The sequence below is a fragment of the Balaenoptera musculus genome, chromosome 2 (genome assembly GCF_009873245.2).
Source record: "Balaenoptera musculus isolate JJ_BM4_2016_0621 chromosome 2, mBalMus1.pri.v3, whole genome shotgun sequence".
NCBI lineage: Eukaryota > Metazoa > Chordata > Mammalia > Artiodactyla > Balaenopteridae > Balaenoptera > Balaenoptera musculus.
The window spans coordinates 170,391,574-170,408,338 of NC_045786.1; the positions used below are offsets into that span (position 1 = coordinate 170,391,574).

At 45.9% G+C, this 16,765-nt stretch overlaps 1 protein-coding gene across 4 annotated transcripts in view; it reads right to left on the reverse strand.

Moving 5' to 3' along the window:
• Positions 1 to 3,328: 3,328 nt before the first annotated feature.
• The window catches only part of SETD3 (SET domain containing 3, actin histidine methyltransferase), a 72,006-nt gene continuing 58,569 nt past the window's right edge, over positions 3,329 to 16,765 (reverse strand). For 3 of the 4 annotated variants that reach the window (XM_036842578.1, XM_036842576.1, XM_036842577.1), the window contains 6 exons: positions 16,034 to 16,148; positions 10,868 to 10,942; positions 9,647 to 9,813; positions 8,679 to 8,764; positions 5,421 to 5,581; positions 3,329 to 4,709 (listed from right to left, as the gene is read on the reverse strand). In XM_036842578.1, the coding sequence (XP_036698473.1) occupies positions 4,263 to 4,709; positions 5,421 to 5,581; positions 8,679 to 8,764; positions 9,647 to 9,813; positions 10,868 to 10,942; positions 16,034 to 16,148 (1,051 nt within the window). In that variant the 3' untranslated portion in view covers positions 3,329 to 4,262. The remainder of the gene's footprint in view (positions 4,710 to 5,420; positions 5,582 to 8,678; positions 8,765 to 9,646; positions 9,814 to 10,867; positions 10,943 to 16,033; positions 16,149 to 16,765) is intronic. The other variant, XM_036842579.1, reaches the window with a different exon arrangement.

Below are 16,765 nucleotides of genomic sequence, written 5' to 3' on the forward strand. Positions count from 1 at the left end.
TCCCCCACCTCCAGCCTGGCACTGCCCCGTCCCCACCCCACTGCTCACAGACGAACCCCTGAAAGCCGAGGTGCCACTTCCTCCAGCGCTTCTTTTCCCGAGTTCCAGAGTGCGCAGAGCACTCCGTCTCCAGAAGCGTGGCATGCTCTGCCCGGGGTTACGGTTATTTGTTCAGATGGTGGCCTCACCACCTGCAGGGGCAGCAAGGGCTTCTTAGGAATCTGAATTACACAGAACCTGGCATTACACCGGGAACACAACTGGTGCTCAGTCCAGGTCTGTCTCAGTGGACAGATGCCAGCAGCCTGCCTGCAGAGCAGGGATGATTTTGCTGCCCCCCAGCCCCCCCACCCAGTCCCACTAACACTTCCTGCCTCCCAGGAGTGGCTCAGACTTAGAAGAGTAATGACTCACATTTACTGAACGCTTAGCACGCGGCAGACACGGTGCCAGAAGCTTTTATACCCGTTACCTCATCTGGTCCTCCCGGACCCTCTAGAGGTAGGAAGCACAAGACGCACTAAAGGTGGGTACAAACACATCCAAGGACTGTCCCCAGGTCCCAGGAGAGAAGCGGGGCTGGGTCAGGAACCCAGAGCCATGTGGCCCGGAACTTGTACTCTCAGCCACCGTGGAGAGCCTCCCCATCCTCTGCATAAAGATAAATAAGATCAAAGTGCCCCAGACACTTAGAATACCCTCTTCCCATGGCCGGCGGTCTGTTCATATCCATGTCCACGTCCAGAGCAGCCTGCATTGTTAGGAAGCGCCCCTCCCTCGGCGGGGATCTGCCTCCCCGCCCACTGGCCCTGGCTGTGCCTTCTGCAGAGACAGAGTGAGCCCCACCCCACCTTCCCGTGACAGTTCTTCAAATACCCAGGGCCAGCACTGCAGCTTCATTTGAATAACAAATTCGCCAGTGCATCTAAATACAATTTGAGTTACTCAAATTCAATTTACACACAGAATTTTAGGAATACACTATATAAGGTGCTGCTGATTAAAATAGTAGGGTGACCCCTAATGAGGTTATTGGATTCTACTGTATACTTACCTGAAATTGACATTTAAATAAAAGCGAGCCAGATTCTTGGGTCAGGTTATCGCTACATCCTATTAATAAACATGTTCATTTTGCCAGATCGGTAATAATGTGAACATGGCACGGTATATCACATAAAAAGCTTCTCACCGTAGCCATGGTTACAGCCAACACTTCAAGATCTGGGCTTCCTGAAACTCACCCCCAAAACCAACCACCACTAACCATGATTCCCTATTTTCTTTATAGCCAGTGCTATTTTAGTTCTGAACTCAAGTTGTAGGTACTTTCTCTGGGTTTTGTTTTGTTTTTTTTTTTTAATTCTTTCACTCCAACATGTATGCTTTAACGATCAAAAACACAGTAAGTGATGATTTACAGAAAACGAATTCCCTCATTTTTAAGTGAAAGTTTAATTTAGCATAACCCTGCATATTGGGAACCTGGGTATATTATAGTTTTAATGTCTCACTCCACCTCTCAAAAAAATTAAATACATCGTCTAGTGAGCCTATTCTAGAAACTATTGGGGGAAATCACCCATCAATTGCCAGCCTGAGTGGAAAAACGGGGTGATTTTTCTAGGCTGGTGATATCTAATTGCTAACTGTTTACACAAATAACACACAGAGCTAACGAAACAGAAGCAGAAGCTGGCATTTTCCCAACGACTAGCCTGAGCAGCCTCTTATCCAAAAGCATCAGAAGAAAGTAAACTTTAAAATGATTTGAGAGAAAGGTCTGTTTTCATGACAGATGGCAGTGAGGGTTCTTCAATGCCAATTTAATCACTCTTCCTCAGTTTTCAAATGCTTCAGTCGTGAATCCAAGTGTCTGTGCAGCTGCGGTGCATCGCTCGTGGGCGCAGAGGGCTGATGACATGCGCTGTGGCCTCGCTGACCCGCCGGAGTCCTGCAAGGGTGATTCTATCCGACCTAGGAAATCACGTCGTCCAACACGCTCTGTCTTCCGACATCGAAAGCGTTCTATGAGCACCCTCTTTGTCACAGACGGTCTCCTTGATTGGAGCGTAACCTATATAATCGTTTTTTGGTCCAATAACCTTAACAAAGAGACCCTGTGGATGGGGAATTCATGGACAGAACAGTGTCCGAATTTTTAAGCAGGGACCACTGATAATTAGGTACCATTCCCTCACCTCCCAAGTAAATGAGGGAACTGAGGCCCGAGCGTGGGGTCCTCGCACCCTCCAGTGGTGCCGTGAGGACCAGGGCTTGTCCTGACCCCCGTCCAGCTCCACCTGAACTCGAATCTTCTCCAGGGAGTATTTTGAAAACTATTCTATCTCATGAAGCTACTTTACGTCTGAACTGTGTGTGTGTGTGTGTGTGTGTGTGTGTATATATATATATATATATTTCAAAGGACATATATTTAACATTAGACTTGAAAGCTGTCATCCAATGAGAAACTCATCTACAGACAAATCAGTCATGAGCATTCTTCATCTCTTCTGGGGCTCCTGTTCCAGAGAGAAAACTCCTTGAGTACCACCGTGCTTCTGCCTTTTGGAAATTAGTATGTAGGTTTCCCAGACTACTTCATATCTTTGGTAAAGTATCTCAGGTACAGGGCTGATAGGAGAGCTGATGTCACCGGCATCCTCTTCTGAGGCAGTTCAGATTGTGTTCACATTAACAACATAGGAAGTTACAGGCGCCGACCTCACGTAAAGATGAAAGCTGCCTCTAGCATCCAAGGGCAGCAGGTACACGTGACATGCGGGGCCCTGGGAGGTGGGGTGTCCTTGGTAGAGAATAAAGCAAGTTATCGGCAGAGCTGTGTCTTCTCCAAGGAGGAACACCGAGAGCACCGTGAAGACTTCCTGTGTGCAGCCATGTTTACCGAGACGGTCGGGGGAATAATTCACACAGCCTTTTCCAAAATAAGCAATGTGCTTAACAGTTAGGACATCAGAGACGATGTGAACATTTGCAGTTAAGGAAGACTGGCAATCCGTAACCTGAAGACTGGTGGCTTTCTGGGGATGGATCCCACCTCACCCCCAGGACACCACCCCAAGCCTCTACTTCCTAAGAACTCCTCTTCCTGTGTTCCTGGTGCCACCGGCCCCCCCGAGCACCCCCTGCAGGCTAGGGAGGGGGCTGAGCTCACACCTCTCACCCATCTCTGAGTCCCCAGCGGGGAGCAACACGCAGCACGGGTCAGGTTCGAAACCTGCCCCGTGGATAAGCAGGAGGGTCTGCATAAAAGCTCGATTCAAGGGGCCTGTCGCACTCCAAAGAAAAGGAATAGACAAAAATATTAATTACGTTTTCCTTTTAATAAGGCTTTTTACTCAAAAGTGTAGCTTTGAAAATCTCTAGCTTGTTGTAACAACCAGAGAAGCCAGGAGCGGCCTTGCCTTGAACATGGTGCCCTCGCAAGCTCTCCGGCGCCAGGGCTGGAGGGCAAATGCACCACTTTACAACCAGAGCCAACATTTAAAATTAGGAGGAGGATGCATGTCCTACTTGGATTCAAGGAGAAAGGACAAGTTCTCAATACGGTAAAACAAAACACAAAAAGTAAACAAATCTTTAGAAATCACTAGATATGTGTGTGTGTGTGTGTGTGTGTGTGTGTGTGTGTGTGTGTGTGTTTACATAATTAGGATTATCATCAACATTTAAAACTATTAAAAATAAGGTTGCCACCTTACCTTTTCTTTTGGTACTGGGGTGTTATTTTTTTTAGGAAAAATTTTTTTTTTTTTTTTGCCCAGCCTCTCAAGTTTCCTCACCTCAAGCCTGTTTTCCGCTGTGCAGCCAAATGCCCCACCTTCGCACTGCACCCCCAGAGCGCCACTGTCAAGCCCCGTTGGCAGGAGGCAGGGCAGGCTTTGATTCTGGCTGTCAAGATGACAGGCCCACAAAAGCACAGCTGACAGAGGAACTGAATTCTTCCCCAGGAAGAAAATACATTTGCCCGCAATGGGTCTGCAAAATCTTCCGAGGCACCTCTTCCCCCTCTGTGCTCTGCTTGATAACTTGTTTGTTTGGCCAAGAAGCAAGATGGCAATCTTAATCAGAAAGGGAAGCTAGATTTTTTAAATAACTTAAAAAAATCATTTTTATATAAAGCAGCAAAAACATATTTTCCTCTCTGCAGAAAGAAAACCGTGAACAAGGAAACACAGCGATGTAAACGGGGCCATTCATACACTTCTGCTAAACTGGGTCCCCCGACAGACTCAGAGCTACTTTCCAACTTCCTCGGCACTGTCGGAAGAAGATTCTTTGGCGTCCCCAGTCGCTCTTTTACTTTCCTCTTGATTTAAACTTTCCTTTTCCGACCTGGTCCCGTTGGGTATAGAGTTTTCGCCGTTGACCAGCCCGTGCTCTGCAGCCTTTGCCCTGCGGACAGCCTCAGTGAGGGTCAAGGCCTCCTGTGCGCCGGCCTCCCCCTCCGGGTCCCTGAGGACCAGGGGCAGCCGCGAGTCCGCCACGCCCTCCAGCAGCCCCGGGTTACTCTCCTCGTACTTGGGGAGTGGGGCGTGCCCCTCCACCTGCCTGCGGCAGTGCTCTCGGTTCGCGGCCGCGCTCTTGACCGCTTTTTCCAAAATCTCTTTCTCACCTAAGCGCAACTTGACGGCCATCGTGGCACGAACGGAAAGGGCATGGTTTTTCAAGAAGGACTTATCTTCCTGGAAAAGGAAACAGAGCAAAATTAACTACAGCAAGTCTAAACCAGCAAAACGATAGTGCCAGAAGGCAGATCAGTTGCTGCCGGGGACGAAGGCGTGAGAGAAATTGGGGGGGGTGCGGGGTGGGGGGGGTGACAGAAGGTTCTGGAACTTGACTGTGGAGGTGGCTGCATGACTGCACACTTAAACCCAAGCGTACACTTCAGAAGTGTGAATTTTACTCTATGTAAATTATACCTAAGTATATGATTATAAAACAAAAAAGAAGAGCCTAAATCAAATGGTGCGTGGACACTGACAGAACTTCACTTATTTCTAAAACCCTTCTGTCTTGTGCCCTGACGGAGCCCAGGGCTCGGCACCTGGCTGAACGATGGCTGAATGACAGGTATTTGAAGTCAGTGACCCAAGAGTAAACTTTGAAAGCATGGATGAAAACTTGTGTTTGTCTGTATCAGATGAATTAGAAATTATGGAAAAATGTTAAATAATGTAAAAAATTTATATTCTAATCAACAGTGCCTCAGTGTGACTCTTTTGGTAGGGGTAAACATGTAAAATAGAAAAATATTAATAAGTTGAATGAAAAATGTCAAATACGCAATAATTTTGCTAAAGCATGGTAGTTATTTACATTTAAGAAAGAATCTCCTGCTAAACGTCTTTTAAAACATGACAATGCACAAGTCCTCCCTTAATCAAAAGAATTACCTCAATGGTTGTTTTATATGTTTTTAAAAGAAGTGAGGCTCGATCTTCAAGAAATGTCCACAGTTTGACCTCATTGTCCCAGCTAACAGGATACTCGGAGTTCCCCAAGGTGAAGATTCTGTCAATGGCATTATCTCCCAGCAAATGTTCTTTCAATTCTTCTACAAAAACACAAACAGCAATCTGTTAGGGGAAACAGCACTACTTCTCATTTTAACCAGCAACCCACCTCACAAAACATCTTTCCCAACAATGTCATCTTCCTGTGGTGAACAGTTCTCCCTGATCAATCAGCCAGGCCATGGCTAGACTCTCCAGAGCAGAGCCAGAGCTGTTTCAGGGAAAAAAGAGGGGAGGTCTTCCTGATTTGGAATCCAGATCAAGCCTTGCTGGGCCAGCCCTCCGCATTTTTCATTGTTTTTAAGAGGGATCCCGAGAGCCTTTAGATGGTTTCAGAAGATACTTCTTAAAGACCATCTGTAGCGACACACCCTTTATTTTGACAACACCCTTCTTGCAAACTCTGAGCCCAGTCACAGCAACTGGGTCAAAAAGACATGTAGGTGAGCAATGTAAACAGTGAAAACAAACGACAGCACAACAACCCAGTGATCCTTCTAGACTGAAATCTGATGGATGCTAATTCCAGTAGTTGGCCTGACAAAGCTATTTGTCTCATCTTACAACAAGTAAACCACAAACTGAAACCCAAAAATGGACTAGAAAAATCTTAGTTAATGAAATATGTGTCTGTATCCCTCACTTGTCAGGAATTTAAAAAGGAATTACAAATAAACACAAGTGCACATCTTAACTACCTTCAAATATATGTAAGAAGAGGAAAGAATTCAGCAACTGCTCTGAGCATTTTATCTCCTGGCACATTATCTTCAAAAGACCAAAACATGCCGATCCTATTCATGCTCAAGAAATACAACCGTGCTTCTTATGTAATTATGAGACAGTATCTCTTTCAGAGCAAAATGCCCTACAGCTGTCACTATTTACAATTCAAATGGAAGAACTTCTGCTGCCAGCAAACCAAACTTTTATTAGTATTAGTGAGAGTGATTCAAAGAATGCATCAATTGTCTTGACAAGACAAATTGTCTATGACTAAAGAGAAACTAAAGAGAATCAACGGACCTAAAATGATTCAAAAGCAGGTTACTGGTTTTTTTTTTTATTTTAAGAAAACAGAAGTTAATCTAATATTCAGAAAAGAAATTTCTTAAGTTGCATTTGTTAGCAAAAGGTCATGATGAAATTCAGGATTTTTAGATTTTTGATCCTTCAGTTTATATTCTTTGCATAAAGTAATGAAGATTTTTTTAAATGCTTTTTAAGTGGAAGAAGTTTCTTTTTAGAAGCCCCCAATACTAAGGTTACTATTTTCGCTTTCTTCCTCAACCTACCCGAGTTTCACCCTTTAATTAACACTGGGAAGCTGAGGGGCTGAAGCAGAGTTTTCTCTCTGTTGCTCTTAGCAGTGATACTGGACTGGCTTCACACGCCTGGAGAAATAAAACCTACGAAAGGCCACCAACCTGCCTGGAACACTCAGGAAATGAACCACAGGCTCCGGGAGCAGGTTTCTTTCCCCTCTTCCCTCTCGCTGACAAACCCTTCCTGGATTTCCTGGATTCCCTGCCCACTGCAAGAGTGTGGTTTGGTGGCCCGCAGCCTGGCCCCTGCAGACCCTGCAGCGCTAGAATCTCTTCCGTGGGCTATGGGACTTGCAAACCGCAGGAGCCACGTGGGGGCCTGGGGTACAGGCTCTGAGGCGGCAGAGCTGGGTCCCAAGTCAGGGTCATCGCCTGCCAGCTGAGTGGCCAAGTTACTCTCCTCTTTGCATGGGAGCTTCTACGTCAGTCAAGTGGGAAGCCCCAGCTCCCTCCAGCAAGGCTGATGAGGATGAACAAAGCCTGCACCACATTCAGCATCGTGCCCGGCACAGAGACGGGGCTCCCAAATTACAGGGATTATCATCGTCGTCATCTCTCATCAGGATATGAACTGTGACATTCAACTTTGTAACCCTATATTACACGCAAGAAAAGCCCACGGTTAACCCTTAACTCGTGTTCACTAAATTGAATTGAGGAACCAGTGCCAAAGTACAAAATCACCAAAAGCTCTCGCTTGAGTGACAGGGAGTCTAGAGCAGTACGGCTGCGAGCGAGGGGCAAGGACCACCTCACACCTCTCTGGGCTCTGCAGGTGGTTGTCTGTGTTTCAGGACTCAGTTTCTTCTACTTCCAATGTCAAGCCAGGACCTGGGCGGCACTTCTCTGGCTGCAGACATGAAGGGAGGGAGCCAGACGGCAGAGCCCAGCGGACTCCCTCCACGGGCCATCATTTCTGCTCCGGCCCCGGCTGCCCTTGCTCTAGCGCTCGGACGGCTTCCTTCAGAAGAACACTTGTCTGTCTGTTCAATTAGGTGGCACACACTCACTCAGTCACTCATTCCCACCCAATCTGCTGTGCACAGGATCCAGGGTAGTTTACAACAACAGCAAACTCACACACAATTAAAAATGGAACCTCACAACCAGGGGATTTGGAGGAGTATATTTTCAGATGAACAGTGAAAACACAACCGCAATAGATCACATCTCAGTGCCAGAGATCCCAAATGGCTTGTCTTCAGGAAACATAAAAGTAATGCTCAATGCATATATTTAACTCTTTTCATGCCTGAAATAAGAGGCTGTAGACAGGACTATTTTGCAGTTTAAACAGGTTCTGTTTGCAGTGTTATTTACTCCAACTGGATGCCTGGCACTGAAAGGCCTGCTGGCAATTTCGGATTCACACTACAGAGCTGGTTAACAAATGAAGTCCTCTGGCCCACATGGGTCATGGCCGACCACCCGACTTCAGTGTCGAATGACCATTCGCCGTGAGAACATTTAGGCTCTGTCGTCCTGGGTAATGGGCACATCAAAAACTCCCATCTACAAATGTCGAATTTTGATATAGGTAGACAATCCAAGATGTATTAAGTTTTCTTCCAATGCAGTAGAGAATTACTTGTTTATTACAAGCGTATACTGACAACACACTGAGGATTTAATAAAATACTTCCAGGATAAAACAGATCAATTTCCTCTTTCTCCAATATTACCGCCTTACCTCTTCCCCCCAAAGTGCTTTAATTTTAAGCAATTTTATCTTTAATCTGAATCCCTCTGCCTCATACTTCATGAATTAAAAAAAGAAAAAACTCAACATTTTTTTCTTCCTGAAATGATTTACCTTCGGTCATGCAGAAGACTCGGAGAAAAGCCAGAAGCTGGGCAGAGATGGGTGGCTCCGTAAAATGCAATGCAAAGACGCTGGAGCTGACGAGAGGAAGAAGAGAGGTCAGTCCCTGCTGCAGTGACCTACTCGCCCCACAGTGAAATCTCTGAATCTGCACTCCGTGTGGTCACCCTCAGGGAGCCTGGGCCAGCATGAGGGACCCCACCTCTTCACCAGAACTCTAAAAACAGAATGTTCAGCCCTGGCGAAATGCAGAAGGCCTGGGCTGGCCGAGGAGGATGGCGGTAACCATCACTGCCAGCAGTTCTTAGTCTGATAGCCTTCATCCCGGGTGCATACAACACATTAGGAGAATTAAGCATACCCATGGTTCCTAAAAAAGGTTAACAATAATTTATGTTGAGTTCACATTTTAATCATTAATCAAATATTGACAAGTTCAATAAAAAAAGGTCTAGATAATCCATTTTCATTAAGAATGGTTCTCTCCATTCCCTGGAGAACCAATAAATCATAATTCTTGTCTTTATCATTTTGCACCTCAAATGCAAGGAAATCTTACGATTTGATTTAACCAGAAATTCTTGAAATCACTGAGTAGCATGACTTCATTACAGAAACTAATGGTGGCAAAGAATTAAATGAAACAAACTGATCCAGGTCATTAACCTTTTCAAGGTGAAAGGCATTAATGACATGGAGGCACTTATTAACTGAACGAGGATTTCAGGCCACATCCCCTAGAACTGGCTGTGGACGCTTCCAACGACACAATTATGTTGATCTGAAAACGCTGGTAAATCACCATGCATCTCAACGGTTTAAATTTGCAGTATAATAGGGATAAAGGGATTAAGACAAACTACAGTAGAGAAGTTTTATTAACACACCAGTTAAACACTATGCGACTGGAAATATTTCAAGTACCACAGTAAAGAGCTGACAGATTTTTTTCTACGTACGTTGGGATGCCAGCGCGAGCCAGGACCTCGGCCTTCATGGCGTACAGCCTGTCACTTTTACTCACTCCAAGCTTTATTTTCACTCTGTCGTGTGAATTATTGTCAAAGAAAAAACCACTGTGGATCACAAACTCTGCATTTGACCGAGTGCCATAAAAAATGTAAATCTGAGATGCAGTAAAGAAAAAATAAAGGGATATAAAAGAAACTTAACATCCATTCTCAGTACAGAGCAGGGCAAAGGATCAGTTCTCATATATTTAATGCAACTTCACACTAAGGAGACAAACAGCTCTGAGGTGACCATGTCCCCGTTCTGAACATCATGTGCCGCCGGGCGGGGACGGGCGGGCTGAGTAGAGCACACGCAGACCTCTGGCACCCAGAGGAGCCGGACCCCGCCGTCCCAGCCTTTCTCATCCCCCCTCACACTCCCAGGAACAGTGAGACTGCTGCTTCACGACTGCACTTCAAAATTCACCATGTTCTCTTCTCCCTCTCCTTTAACTACAAGAGCGTCTCCTGGAACCAGGGTTTAAGGCAGTGTCTGTCAGAAATCCACTTCTAGATGCTGCGGCAATTTTGCCCGTAGCAGGAGGGTTTATGAACTGTCTCCAGGCACTTTGTTAGGCTAATGGTTTTCACTCTGTCCCAGCTGGAACGTCGGTGGTCTGTGTCAGCTCTGTCTTTTTCTGTTCCCTGCTTGGTCGCAGGACTGCCAGGCAGAGTGTAGGTGTCCATTCGTGCACATGTTCAAACTTACTGAAAGGCTCAACCCCACCCCAAATATTACTTCAAACTTCACAGATTAAAGTGAAAGTACAAGAAGACAGCTCTTGTGGTTCCTTTTTCCCTTATGGTTTTGCCGCTTAAATAAACTGCCTCCTTTAAAGAAGGTTCTAATCAACAGGAAAAGATACGAAAACAATGCAGTTTGTACAGTCGAAAAATCTGTTCTACTGTCGTAACACAGAATTTATTTTCAGTTGACGGTGTTACACACAGTAGGGTCGGTTGTGCAAATAACTGCGCTCACATCTTTCTCCCTGGTGGACCCAAAGGCCCCATTCAAAGCACGGCATGTTTATTACGGCTTTGGGTCTCAATATGTATTCCAGAAAACAAGCCTTAAATACAAATCTCAAAATTTTCTGCCCAAGTTAAATACTTTTTAAAAATGATCAACACAGGATGAGGTGAGGGACTCGGCGCGGAACCCACCTGCTCTCCGGCCCGGAAGTCCTGCAGGGCTACGCATTCACAGCGGTCGTCCTCCAGGTTGTAGCCGGTGGTGATCTGCACACGGGAGGAAGGGTGACAGGACAGCGTCTAAGTGCTCTCGCTCAGGAGGGCCTTTTTTCAGCAATTAGAGGATAAAAGACACGCAAAGCTACTGAAAGGGGTGCACTCTGCTTGCTTCATCAAGCTGAGCAAAGAACTGCCTTGGATATTTTAATTAATTCCACTCACACCCGAAATCCTTATGGAAGACCCCGTACCTGCAGTGAGGGACATACTCTTTGGAAAATGTATTGTAGAGGTTATCCCTTGCTGGGTCTCAACCAAACAGAATCATTCATTACAAAGTTACAGGCTTTGAGCTCATCTCCCCCACCCCCATCTCCAACCACCCACCCACCCACAGGACCTGCACTCCCGCAAGGAGGGAAGCGGGATCTCTGGAGAACTCCAACTGACTCGCAAACAGCATCTTTAGTATTTGGCCATTAAGAACACAAGGCGGGTTTCCCACTGGATAAAGAATCAGGGAGAAAGAAAAGCTCTGTTTCCGAATTATGTACTTATTTTACTCTGGAACTAGAGAAATTAAAACTCTCAGATAAGCAAAGGAAAAATAAAACAACTTAGTTGTATCCTATTCACTCTCTTTATGCTGAAAGCTGTACTGTGAGAGTTTCTAAACCCCCAAATCCACTAACTACACTGAAAATCCGGATCTCTTCCTAATCTCTCCTGTCAAGGGGTGTGGGAGGGGGGCAGGCGATGTCGTGGTCTCGGCACTGAAGTCACTACAAAATTCTCTGGGCCTCAGCTGGTCAGCATTTTACCTTCCGAGTCACCCTTTGCATTTTGTTTGTCCTGCCGTCCCCTGGCTCTTCTCACCCAGCTCACCACGTGCAAAACCCTTCCAACTGGTCTCAAATTCCAGGACTGTCCCTCCCGCGTCCCGTGTGGCACACATGCTTGACCTCCTGTTTCAAACTTTTCAGTGGTGCTCTACGTTGCCTTGCGGAAAAAATCCAAATTTTTGAGCAAGGCCAATTTACAAGGAGGCCCACACCTCCCTGTGGTCTCAGGACACGCCACTCGCCTGCCACTCCGGGTGCTGTCCCCACTCCCTCGTGCCTGCAACCACATTCAGCTCCTGCTTTGCCTGAGCCCTGGGCTCTCTGGAGCTGCCTCCCCTCATCCCACCCTCCCTCTCTGTCCCCCAAAGCCTCTCCCACCCGATAACAGGGTATTTATATCTGTGTACCCCCCACCTGCCAGACCTGCAGCCTGGCCCTTTCCACCTCGGCGCCTGGAGCTTAGCTCACCGGGCCCAACACCTGACACTGCCCGTGCCCTTGAGAATATCTGCTTGATGCAGGGAAAAGAATAGGCTCTCCAATTTATATTAAAAGCTCCTTCTCAGAAGTCTGTCCCTCAGAGCAGCCCCCCAATCTCTTAGATTGTCTGTAAACGCTCATTAATTACTTCGATCTCCTCATTTTATCCTGGAGAATCAAAATTCAAGACGGCTACAAGTGCTACTTTGCTATTCAAGGTATCAACAGCTCAAAAGATTACTTTTGAGTCCAGGGAATGGCATTTGGGGATGGAAGGCCAGATAACACTCCTCTTTAAACCCAGTATCCCCAGAACCAAGACCAATGAGAAATATGAAAGCAACGAGGACTAAATGAAGGCAGGTGTTCTGGCTCATTTTCACTCAGAGAACAGCTTAAACACTTGATAAAAAAATCAGCTCCATGAAGTTCCTGCCCAACATCAAAATCACTTTTCTGACCCCCAAACATGACCTTGATGATAAGGTACAGAGTGGGGATTGCCCATGACCTCCCAGCCCTAGAAGGCTGGCATTCCATGGTGCAGGCAGTACCCAGGGGGCCTGACAGGAGCACGAACAGGCAGAAGGAAGTCAGGGGAAGCAGGAGGGAAGGGGGAGGGCCAACAATCTATAAGAGGAGCAGGCGGAAGCACAGGAGACAGACGGTGGAGGACAGGAAGGGAGGCCCGTGGGCGGGGAGGTGTGGCCATCCTATGCACGGGGCTCAGGATGGCCCCGCCTGGGGAAGCAGTGGGAACAGTCAGCGCAGAGGCCCTCGGTGGGCGTGTAGGGCCCAGACAGACCGGGGTGTCGCGGGGACAGGCTGAGCAGGGGGCCCTGTCTGCTACTGTAAACACCTGGGCTTTCACCTTGAGACTGGAAGCCTCATGCACATCTAAATGTTTCAGATCTTCAACACTCAAACAGAAAGGCCTTGAAAAAGAGCCCCCTGCAATTCTGCTTGAATCTTCCAAAGCCCTTTCATCCTGGTTGGTAGAGTCACGTATCCAAATACAAGGGCTGATCATTCCAACACGCTTTACCTGTTGGAACTAATACAGCGGCCGAAGCCCACTTAGAAGTATCCTTCTCTGTATGAACTGAACAACCTCAAAAAAGGGAAAGCAGACCTGCTCCCATTAGTTCTGAACAAGTCACGCAGAATTTAGATACGTTATGCCTCACAGTTCAACACGCCGCCTTATAAACTTATCTACGTTTGTTTCTCGAAGTGGCTAGGAAATAGGTTACGTTCGCCAGAGTCTCCAGCCCGGCCTAGGTATTCCTCCAGCCTCTTAATTTCTCGTGCTTTTCCTTGCTGCTGCTGGTTTGGAATCACTGTCACAGACTTGATTCCTCCATTTCTACCCCCATAACCAGGTTTGGGGACACTGTTAGAAGCACGCAGCGTTGCTGGGTTACAAATTTCTATCAACTCCCTCAGTGGTAGTCAGATCAGACAGACAACGACTGTCAGCATAGACACACACAAAAAAGAAATCTACTGTCTGAAAAGCTGAGCCTCCCTTTCAAGTACCTTATTTTAAAAGAGATTAACTGTTAATATGTATGACATACAACTTCATAGTGCTAAAAGAGATTCTGAAATCCTACCAGACAAAATTTCCCATCAAGTGTTATTTTTACGATGGGAAACCATCCAACAAAGGTGTAGTAGAGTTAAGCGTGCAGAGAAGATAACCACTGTAGAAAAAGCACTAACATCTTGTATAAACCTTCTCAAGGTTAGCAATGTTTCTGCCAGGACTGTCGTGGCTGAGACTTGATGAACAGTATGAGAAAAAAGACAGCATTAGTAGTTGTCATCAAGTCGTTATTTTTATTTTGAGATAAACTAACTTTTTTTTTTTTTTACTTTTAGGGGGGAAAAGAGTGAGTAGTTTACATGAAAGCCACACAAAACCAGTGTGTATGTGAGTATGTGAAGGTGCAAATGCACAGCAGAAGAATGGGAGAGATGTGCAGAAAGCCAGTAACCAGCTACCCAGGAGGCGTCGAGTGGACCAGCCACGGGGCCGCCGGGGCCCGGGACTGGTAGGGGACCTCTGAGTTTCACTGCAGAGGCTTCTGTTTTCTTTAACTGGTTTTCTTTGTTTACAGTAAAGTATGTACTTGTTAAATTTTAGAAAGAAAAAAATAAACCCCGATGATCAATCAAGTTTGGGAACCAATGACCTAATCCAAAAGAAGAAAAAGAAAAATGTTGTTGTCAAATATTAAAAGCTATTTGAAAAATTTTAAAACTTCAATGTTATAATCATTTAAAATAGCCCTGAAGGGGCTTCCCTGGTGGCGCGGTGGTTAAAGAATCCGCCTCCCAATGCAGAGGACACGGGTTCGAGCCCTGGTCTGGGAGGATCCCACATGCCGTGGAGCAACTGGGCCCGTGGGCCACAACTACTGAGCCTGCGCGTCTGGAGCCTGTGCTCCGCAACAAGAGAGGCCGCGATAGTGAGAGGCCCGCGCACCGCGATGAAGAGTGTGGCCCCCGCTTGCCACAACTAGAGAAAGCCCTCACACAGAAACGAAGGCACAACACAGCCATAAATAAATAAATAAAATATTAAAATATATAAAAAAATAAATAAATAAATAAATAAAAATAAATAAAATAGCCCTGAAAGAAAACAGAAAGAACAAAATATAAAATTGTATTCATTAATGAAAATAAATGATAAAATATGCTAATACTCCTCAAAATGGCTAGTTAAATTAAGCATATCTAAATTAAGGCAAAAATATAATTATAAAAGTATAGTTATTCTTTCTCTCCAATTTAAGAGTGTGCTTGTGGCTAGACCTTCCCAGGTTAGCACTAGGGTTTCTCTCTTAAGTGTCTGGCACACGTGGCATGTGTTCTGGCCATTTTGTGGAATTAGATGTGAAATACTCATTTATAGCACCAGTCTATTTATAATACTGCTAATAATAACAAAGAAAGCTGACACTGAGAAAAGATGAACAAAAAACTAACCAAACCAGTATACGATTATAATATTTAAAGATTCAAAACGTCCTGAAGTTGATCATATTTCCAACTAGCAATATCAGGAAATCTTTCTCCGCACAGAGAGCACAGCAACCTGCTCTGAGGCTCAGAATCTGAAGAATGCTGAGAAACAGAGGCAGCCTCCTCTGTGCGTCCTCATTAACAATCCTCGCAGCACCTCCCTATTTTCCCAACGCCTGATGATGCCAACTGACTCCTGCATTCAAGGCCAAGAGCCAAACGCCGAAGCGCACCTCCTCCCGCCCCACTGCCAGGGACACCAGGACCCGCTCCTGAGCAAAAGCAGCTTAATCAACGGGGCCAAGGATGTGTCCGCACAGCAGGTGAAGGGAGAGGGGGCAGGAAAGAATCAGGGAAACTTAAGTAACCGATAATGCAGTCAGCAAAGAGAGAAAACAAGCAACACAAAAGGAAAAACCAGAAGGAGAAAGGATTTTTTTTTTCAATGAATTGGTATTTTAAAAAGAATAAGAAAAAGAAACTTTGGTTTAAGTCTGTCGTCCAATAAGATAAGAAAATGTAAAAAAAAAAAAAAAAAACAGAAAATGTATGTCTAGGCTGGAATCGTGGCTTAGCAAAGAAATGCAGTTCACTGTGGCTTCTGAAAGTGATATAAGACTCACGTTTTCAGGATTAAGTAAACACAGCGAGAAAAAAACCCCAGCCTCTACTCATGGCGGGCGAGGTTTGGCATTGCTTGCTCCTCTTGGAGGGGGCAGGAGGGGGCAGTGACTTGTAGGCAGAACTTCGCCGATTAATGAACACGACCCGAGGAGGTCCTTACCAGGCCATTGGTGTGATTGCACATGTCCCACAGAGGAATCAGTGCCAGGGTCACCCGGGAACCATCCTCCGTGGGGATCTGGTTTTGTCGAGTCATAACGGAAGAGACCGCCCACCTGTAACAATCAGAAAAGAGGCGAATTGTGGCCGGCACATCTGAAAGCCCATGGCAGTCACAACTCAACCAAAACCGAGGTGGGCCTGACCTCTCACGAATTTTCAAAACCCTTTCCTAAGTCACAAAGGTGATGTTCATCATCATTTAAAATTAAGTCTAGGGTAAAGAGAGGAGGAGGGGGGATATGGAAGGAAAAGGGAGCCAGGGGAAATCCAGGAGTGAGAGATGAAGGGAGGACGCTCCCGGGAGAAAGCGGCCTGGAAGGAGGGCCTAGAACGGAGCCAGCCAGGCCTCAGCGGGTCCCGGTCCGCGTTGCTGCGGAGAGACCCCACCCCTCTTTTACCCAAACGCTGACTCTGTACCTATTTTGAGCCTCAGTGAAGAGCAAACACTGTAACTCCTTCCTGATCGGAAATCCTCTAAGAACTCTACAAAATGTGGAATGCTATTTTTTTTTTTTTACTATGTTGTGCACTGCATTAAATCTTTTTGTTAAAAAAAAGTCCCTACTTTAAAGCGCTAAAATAGTCTGTTTGAAAGAAAAAAAATCCTCACTCCGCACTAATGTTAATCTTGAGCATCACTTGGCTAAGCCCCACCAATACAGGTTAATGG